This window comes from Stegostoma tigrinum, chromosome 13 (assembly GCF_030684315.1).
Source record: "Stegostoma tigrinum isolate sSteTig4 chromosome 13, sSteTig4.hap1, whole genome shotgun sequence".
NCBI classification, from domain to species: Eukaryota; Metazoa; Chordata; class Chondrichthyes; order Orectolobiformes; family Stegostomatidae; genus Stegostoma; species Stegostoma tigrinum.
Window position 1 is genome coordinate 9,195,785 of NC_081366.1, and position 9,087 is coordinate 9,204,871.

The 9,087-nt window shown below is 47.1% G+C and overlaps 1 protein-coding gene across 2 annotated transcripts in view; it reads left to right on the top strand.

The window, feature by feature from the left end:
* The window catches only part of dctn4 (dynactin 4), a 46,192-nt gene extending 43,514 nt beyond the window's left edge, over nt 1-2,678 (top strand). For both annotated transcript variants that reach the window (XM_048543361.2, XM_048543362.2), the window contains one exon: nt 1,185-2,678. In XM_048543361.2, the coding sequence (XP_048399318.1) occupies nt 1,185-1,398 (214 nt within the window). In that variant the 3' untranslated portion in view covers nt 1,399-2,678. The remainder of the gene's footprint in view (nt 1-1,184) is intronic.
* Nucleotides 2,679-9,087: the final 6,409 nt, after the last annotated feature.

The window sequence follows — 9,087 nt, forward strand, 5'->3', positions numbered from 1 at the left end:
TACTGACCCTCCGACAGTGCGGCACACCCTCAGTACCGACCCTCCGACAGTGCGGCACACCCTCAGTACCGACCCTCTGACAGTGCGACGCTCCCTCAGTACCGACCCTCTGACAGTGCGGCACTCCCTCAGTACTGACCCTCTGACAGTGCGGCACTCCCTCAGTACTGACCCTCTGACAGTGCGGCACTCCCTCAGTACTGACCCTCTGACAGTGCGGCACTCCCTCAGTACTGACCCTCTGACAGTGCGGCACTCCCTCAGTACTGACCCTCTGACAGTGCGGCACTCCCTCAGTACTGACCCCCTGACAGTGCAGCACTCCCTCAGTACTGACCCCCTGACAGTGCGGCACACCCTCAGTACTGACCCTCCGACAGTGCGGCACACCCTCAGTACTGACCCTCCGACAGTGCGGCACACCCTCAGTACCGACCCTCCGACAGTGCGGCACACCCTCAGTACCGACCCTCCGACAGTGCGGCACTCCCTCAGTACCGACCCTCCGACAGTGCGACGCTCCCTCAGTACCGACCCTCCGACAGTGCGGCACTCCCTCAGTACTGACCCTCTGACAGTGCGGCACTCCCTCAGTACTGACCCTCTGACAGTGCGGCACTCCCTCAGTACTGACCCTCTGACAGTGCGGCACTCCCTCAGTACTGACCCTCTGACAGTGCGGCACTCCCTCAGTACTGACCCTCTGACAGTGCGGCACTCCCTCAGTACTGACCCTCTGACAGTGCGGCACTCCCTCAGTACTGACCCTCTTGTTTCAGTGCACTGACAGAAGTCACCTGACACCAGGTTTATTTGAAATTGCAAGCTTTCGGAGTCCTGCCCCATTGGTGGGTGGTGACAGCTCCTGATGAAGGAACAGTGCTCCAAAAGCTTGTGTCTTCAACCTGGTGTCATGTGACTTCTGACTTTGACCGTCCCAGTCCAACACCGCCACCTCCACGTTCAGTACACGGGGCAATGTTTTGAAAATCAGTTGCATTTTCTGAATGGAATTTTTAATAGCTGAAGTGAGGCATGGCGATATTACTGAGGAGAATGTCCTAGGCCCCTGCTGTAATTGGATAGGACTTTCCAAGAAGTAGCACAGAAACTAATGGTCTGTACTAATGGTTTAAAAAAAGGGTTTGCTGACTAAACGTTGAGACTCATCTCTCCTGTTGCAGCATTGTGGCCTTCCGAAAATCCAACAAGGTTGGATTCTTCATTAAGGTCATCCCCCAGGAGGAGAGTGGCAGTGTGAATATCAGCTTCAAACTGCGCTTTGACTTCAGGAATCTGGCGGCGCCTATCCGTCAGTCAGAAGAGGGTGAGCAAAATGCCGAGGTCATCTGGCTGACTCAGCATGTGGACCTGAGCCTTGGACCGTTGGCTGCCTGAGTCCCGGACACGCCACCACCCCCCACCGCAAGCAATCCAGCCGACCCACCAGTGACAACTCCTATCCCTTGCTCTACCCTGCACATTCCTGAGCGGTCACTTACAGCCTCCTGCTCTGGACATCAGCATCTCTGAGAAAACATGAGACCGCGTTGCAGTAAATTCACCGACGGCATTTAGCGTCTTTGTCCCCCCCACCTCACCTTGTAACAGCTGGCGCCTGGCGCCAGGGGGGAGTGCTACCAGATTAAACACGCTCTGCTCAACCCGGAATCTGACCCTACTGTTGTGAGTGAGAATCTCTGAGATTCCATGGAAAAATCTCTGGACTCTGATTGGTGGGAACAGCTGGAATTGCCCCAACAAGATATGGACAGAATAGGAAGAGATTCCATCCAACATCACAGCATTGGCTACATTTTCAGCTACTCCATTGGCTGAGGTGCTGAAAGACGGTGCAGAAATTCTTTCAGTTAGTTGCATGTTTTTGTACAATTTTCTTTTAAAACATTCTCATATTTGGCTAAAGTTTGAAAGTAGAGTCAGTTTGAGAATGGTCACACTACACATTGCAGCTTGTGTGTGGACACACACTGTATGCTTTCTGTCTCTCTCTCTCGCGTACTCCCATATCGTGCACACTCACGCTGTCCCTGTCCATTCCATGAGATTGGAAGGACCGTGAGCAATGTTGTCCTCAGTCTGTCTCTTTAGGCAGGACTCACTTCACCTGCTGCTTGCGGCTTGCTGCTGCGCTTACCGTCTAACTCTGATCTGCCCAGCGCAACACCATTCAGGCAGGTGGCTGTCCTTATGCTGCATTGAGAGAGAATGCATTGACAGCGAACCTTTAATCAAGTGCTTTTCCCGACGTTTAACCACCCATCGGCGCACATTATTTAGCTCTACTCATGAAATACAACTCAAAGAAGAAAGACCTTTCACCTGTTTCTCCTCCAGAAAGTGTCTCCCTGATATCAGACCCCTTTCCTTTAGTGAATGTCACCCCAGTTTCAGCATCGTCAACCTGTGACAGTTGACCCTGTGTCCCTAGCGTCCTGTCTCTGACCTCGAACCCTCAGTCTCCAGTAACGTGTCTCCCAAACCACCCCAAAGTTCCCTGTCTCTTGTCCTGTTGAACCGCTGCCCTACTCTCGGGGTGCTGGGTGTAAGCATGTTTGCTGTTGCCAGTAGCCATTGTGCTGTGACTATTGCTGACATACTAGTGTAATAAAATAAACCTACGTGGACTTACAACAATAAACACAAGATTAAAGACCTCCCTTTGCTTTTTGTTTCTTTGTTTGTTCATGGGATGTGAAAGTCAGAGCCTGGGTCAGCATTTACCGTAATCCCTAATTACCCTTGAGAAAATGGGTGGGAACTGCCTTGAATTGTTTCAGTTTTTGGGATGTGGATCCACCCACAGAGCTGTTAGGGAATTCCACAATTTTGACCCAATGACATTGAAGGAATGACAGTATGGTCCCAAATCAGGATAGTGTGAGGTTTACAATTGATGATCCCATTGTCTGCTGCCCATGTCTGTCACACTTCTGACTTGTACATGGTCGGTGGTGAACAGGTACAGGTAGAACTGGACACAGTACTCCAGAAGAGGCCTCTCCAATGTCCTGTACAATCTCAACATGACATCCCAACTCCTGTGCTCAATGGTCTGAGCAATGAAGTGCCTTCTTTACCACCCTGTCTACCTGTGACGCAACTTTCAGAGAATTATGTATCTGAACCTCGAAGTGTCTGTTGTACAACACTACCCAGGGCCCTACTGTTAATTGTATAACTTTACCCTTGTTCATTTTACCAAAATGCAATGCCTCATGTTTATCTGAATTAAACTCCATCTGCCGCTTCTCAGCCCATTGACCTAAATGATCAAGATCCCTTTCTAATCTTAAATAACCTTCACTGTCGACTACACCACCAATTTTGGTTTCACCTCCAAACTTACTAACCATGTCTCCTGTATTCTCATCCAAACCTGAAAAACAACGCTCCACCATCACCCTCTGTCTCCTACTGTTAAGCTAAATTTACGTCCCATTTTGACTATTTCACCCTGAATCCCGTGTGATCTAACTTTAGTAACCGGTCCGGCATGTGGAACCTTGTCAAAGGTTTGACTAAAATCCACGTAAACAACCTCCACCCCTCTGCCCTCGTCAGTCTTTCTGCTTATTTCCTCGAAAAACTCAATGTTGTGACACACCGTTGGACCAAGGTCACTACTCTGAGGACCTGGCTACAGACAGATCTTGGAGCAGAGATAGTTTGTAATAATAACAACCGTCTTACCATGGTGCTGGTATGGCTTCAACCAGCAGTGCATATACCCCACTGCCCCTCAATGCACGTCGACTGCAGTTTTGCCTGGGCACCTTGACACCGCACACCCAGGTGTTGCTTTAATGTCGAGATCAGTCACACTGTTGTTTTGTGTTTAATTTTTGGGCAGGTGTCTCTGCAGGATTGACAAAGTAACCATGGGGAAAGGTCAGCAGAATCCGAGCTAGATTGCCCAGTATTTATTACCATCTAACCGGTCTGAGAATTGGTGTGCTCCTGCCTTGTTTCCCAAACTGGAAACGGGGTTGTGCCGTATGAGTTCAAGAGCAGAGCAGCATCTAAAGTAGAATGGAAAGACTGGAACTTTTCTAGTTGGACTGTAGGAGGTTGTGGGTGACCTTAATAGAGGTTAATAAAGTCACGAGGGGCACAAATGAGGTGAATAGCAAAGGTCTTTTCCCTAGCGTGGGGTGCAGTTTAGGTTCAAGACTGGGGGCATATTTTTAAGGTGAGAGAGAAAGATTTAACAAGGACGTGAGGGGCAACTTTTTACACAGAGTCTGTGTGTGGAATGAAGTGCCAGAGGAAGTGGTGGATGCAGGTACAGTTACAACATCTAAAAGACGTTTGGATAAGTTCATGAATAGGAAAGATTTGGAGGATATGGGTCAAATGCAGGCAGATGGGACAGGTTTAGTTTGGGAAGGTCTGTTTCCATGCTGTATGACTCACTGACCATTGAGCAGGTTCCTGCTTCTGATATAATCGGAACTGCAGATGCCGGAGAATCCGAGATAACAAGGTGTCGAGCTGGATGAACACAGCAGGCCAGGCAGCATCATAGGAGCAGGAAGGCTGACGTTTTGGGCCTAGACCCTTCATCTGAAGAAGGGTCTAGGCCCGAAACGTCAGCCTTCCCGCTCCTATGATGGTTCCTGCTTCTGTTAGGTAAGTGGTGTGCCCTCTGCTGGAAAGTGGCGGTGAGGACAGGATTGGAAGAATCTGGGGAAAGTGATGCTGTCTGCCTGAGGCTGACTTTAACAGAACAACTGGGAAAGTGGACCCAGCATGAGTGAGCATCATCTGTGAAAAGTAAAAAAGAAAACTATCTCCAACATGGATGGCCTCAATTCTAACCAGTTTTCTATCTGACTTCACTATTAATTGTCCTTTGATTTGCTTAATCTGGACTTTGCCACTGTCTCAGTTCATCCACTGAACCCCTCGTCCATGGCTTCTTTACCTTGACTCGACCACTAATTAATAAAAGCCAAATACTGCGGATTTTAGAAATCCAGAGCAGACGCAGAAATTGCAGGAGAAACTCTGCATGTCTGGCAGCTTCAGTGCAGGGAGAAACAGAGTTAATGGTTTGAATCCAGTATAACACTTCTAACATCGATCTTACATTGGACCTGAAAAGTTAACACTGTTTCTCTCTGCACAGACGCAGCCAGACCTGCAGAGTTTCTCCAACACTCTCTGTTTATCCAAACACTCTGCTGACTGGTCTTCCCTTCTTTATGTAAATATAAAGCATTCCATAGGTCTTCTGTCCCAACATTCACTCTCTGCCATTCTTCCCTCACTCCCTGGTACTCTCTGATCTACAGTGACATGTGTTTAAACAAATCCTTGGTTTGCAAGATCTTAAAACCATAAGAAATAGGAGGAGTAGTAGATCATTTGGCCTGTCGAGCCTATTCTACCATTTAATATGATCATGGCTGATCCAACACTCCTCACATCCACTTGCCTGCCTTCTCTTGAAAATCCTTGATTCCTGACTGATGAAGAGTCTATCAGTCTCAGTCTTAAATGTACACAAGGACTGTGCCCCCCACAGCTCTCTGTGGCAAAGAGTTCCAAAGACACACGACCCTCAGAGAAGAAATGCCCCCGCTTCTCAGACTTCAATTGGTGTCTCTTTCTTCTGAGACTATGCCCTCAGGTCGTAGACTCTCCAATAAGAAGAAAAGACCTCAACATTTACTCTGTCAAGCCCCTTAAGAATCCTCAATGTTTCAAAGAGATCACCTCTCATGGTCCTATCCTGTTTAATCTTTGGTGATAGGATAATCCCCTCATCCAAGCGTTCAGAGATTTCTGTATTTATCTGGGCTCTTGTGCATTTCTCAGTTAGTCACTCTGATATCACCCTTTATGCCTCTTTTACCCTTTAAGGCACTCCTAATAGATGCCTAATGAAGATCAGATCCTTATAAATTGCCTGGTTGGAGGTAACTGGAGCTTCTCCTTTCTTTGAGATGATGCTCTGTCACCATCTGCTGGCCTTTCTGTTTATCACTGCAACAAAAAATAAGGAAGAGTTTGATGGAGTGGACAATAAAGGGCTGTTTCCCTCTGTCCAGACAGTCTAAAGTGAGGATTCACAATCTCGGGATGAGCAGCGGTCTGTTTTAAGACTGAGATGAAGAGAAACTCAGTCATGCAGCAAGGAAACAGACCCTTCGGTCCAACTCATTCATGTTGACCAGGTCTCCTAAACTGAACTCGTCCCATCTGCCTGCGTTTGCTCCTATTCATGCACCTGTCCAAATGTGTTTTAAACGTTGTAATCATACTCACTTCTCCTACTTCCTCTGGTAGTTCCACATACACACCACATTCTGTGATGTCCCTCAGGTCCCTTTCAAACTTTTACCATCTCACCCTCTAGTTTTGGACTCCCCCATCCTGGGGAAAACACCTCTACTATTCACCCTAGCCATGTCCCTCATGATTTTATAAACTTCTAAAAGGTCACCCCCAAGTCTCCAGGGAAGAAGTCCCAGACTAACCAGCCCATCCTCGTGGCTCAATGCCTCCCTTAACCCATGTCAGTAACATTCTTGTAATTATTTTCTCCACCATTTCCAAGTTAATAACATCCTTCCTATAGCAGGGTGACCAGTATTGCATGCAGGATTGCCCTCTGAATTGGGTGATTGAGTTGAAACAAGGCTGACAATTGATTTTTGGCATTGATGGACGAATGGAGGTGAAGGTCGTGAACTTTATATAGTCTGTATGGAAACTGAGCTGTGCTCTTGCTGCAGGGTGGAGCAGGCTTGAGGAGCAGAATGGCCTACTCCTGGTTGCTATGAGTTGTGCCTGAGCTTAATGGAGCAAGTTAGTGATGGGGTGGCATTAAATAAAATCGAGTTTTCTTAATCATGTGCTGAGGGAGACCCTCCACTGTGGTGATTAGGCATTTCATATAAAAAAAATGAATTCCATCTTTCAGCCTAGCAGTAATATGCTCTGAAGAATGGTTATTGGACTCGAAATGCTAACTCTGTTTCTCTCCACAGATGCTGCCAGACCTGCTGTGTTTCCCCAACACTTTCTGGGTTTTTATTTTGTTTGTTTCGGACCATCAGCTTCAGCTGTTCTTTGCCTTATGTCAGCAATAGGTTCCTCCCTGATCCTCAGCAAGACATGGATGCCAGGTCTGAGCAGGAGAAGCTCTTGTTGGAAAGAAACTCTGACTGACTTTTCAGTTCAGGGACTCAGCCCTGTTACCAAGGAGCTCATCTGGCCCTGCTCATTCCTGGGTCATTTTTGTCTCGGTGTCAGAAATCCCTGTCAGAGATACAGTTACCAATGCAACAGGACAGCCTTTTGTCCTGACCCTGTAATTGTAAAATGTTTTGTAACAAAGGCTAGTTTGTCCCTTAAATGGGCCTGGAATCCAACAAAATGCCTCCAATAAGTCTCATCACTTCTCTTATACTGGAACTGGGAGGAAGGCATATCTATTTCAGAAAGAGAGACGATTTTGAAATTGAATTAACTTATCCAAAGGAGGATAGAAATTTCCTGACAATGGATCCCCTGAAGGTGGGAATTGCTCTTCCTACTTTATCGCAATGGGAGTGATTCAGATTAATGATTGTTACTTCAATATGTTGATTAAAGGTAAAATCACTATAGTTCTACCCCAGGCCATGTGGCTGCTCTCTTGTTATACACTTGATCTATTTGTGTTTTGTATTTCACATTCCCCTGTGCCCCTAAAAACCTTTGATTCCCTTACATCAATGAAGAAATTCAATGAGCCTACCTCCAGCACCTTCTGTTGGAGACTTTACAAAGTCATACAACTGCCTGAGAGGAAACATTTCAGTTCATCTCTGTCTTAAAAGGGTGGACCCCCGAAACGTCAGCTTTCCTGCTCCTCTGATGCTGCCTGGCCTACTGCATTCTTCCAGCTCCACACTGGTTATCCCTGACTCCAGCATCCGCAGTTCTTGCTACCCCTAGTTCCACACCTGTTTTGCTGAGAGCATTCAGAATTATCAATCAGATCAGCCCTTAACCTTGTAAAATGCAGCTCAACCACATAAGTCCAGTCTTTCATTTCCGGGTATCAATCAATAACCTTTCTCTGAAGTGTCCCATTCACATCCCTCCTGAAATAAAGAGCTCAAAACTACACACACTGTGTGCGAGATGTAGTCTCACCATTGCATTGTCTTGAAGTATAACATCTCTACTTTCATGGAACCTCATTACAACTTACTTTCCTACCAATCTTTGTGTCCAAATTTAGCCACAATGCTTTCACTCCCCTCATCTAAATCATTGATGCAAATTAATGCACAGTGCCCTGTGGCGAACCACTCACTGCACACTGGCAAACAGAGAAAGGCCATTTATACGCCTGCTCTGAGATAACAAAATGTGGAGCTGGATGAACACAGCAGGCCAAGCAGCATCTTAGGAGCACAAAAGCTGACGTTTCGGGTCTAGACCCTTCATCAGAAAAGGGGGAGGGGGAGGGGGATGGGGTTCTGAAATAAATAGGGAGAGAGGGAGAGGCGGATCAAAGATGGATAGAGGAGAAGATAGGTGGAAAGGCAGAAAAACTGCTCGATGTCCAAGCGTGACTGGTATCTGGTTCTGTGGGCAGATGCTGAGGAAGGTGATGTGGCTGTGGTACCTGGTTTGCTTCAGGACATGGTCGAGCAGTTTCAAGGCCGAAGAGATTACAAAGAGTTGCAGTGGGAGAGAGATCCCCTGAGGTTTGTTTGGAGGGTAACTTCTTCAGGTTAGGCATACACATGCTCTGTTGTCTGCTGGCCTGCTCGTCTTCCTGTCCATGCTAAATGAGCTACACAAATTCAAAGTTCACAGAACACTCTGTTATCACCCGTGGTTTGGCTCTGACAGTGTCCAGATTATATCCATTTGCAAGATGAGTCGAAGTCAAATTTGTGCAGACAGCCAAGATTCAATTTGATTGGAAGTCGAAGGGCTGTAACACTTCGAACTATTTGAAACAAAACCAGAAGCTACAGTGATAGTAAGAACTGCCAGTGCTGGAGTCAGAGAGAACACAGAGCTGGAGAAGCACAGCAGGCCAGGCATTATCAGAGG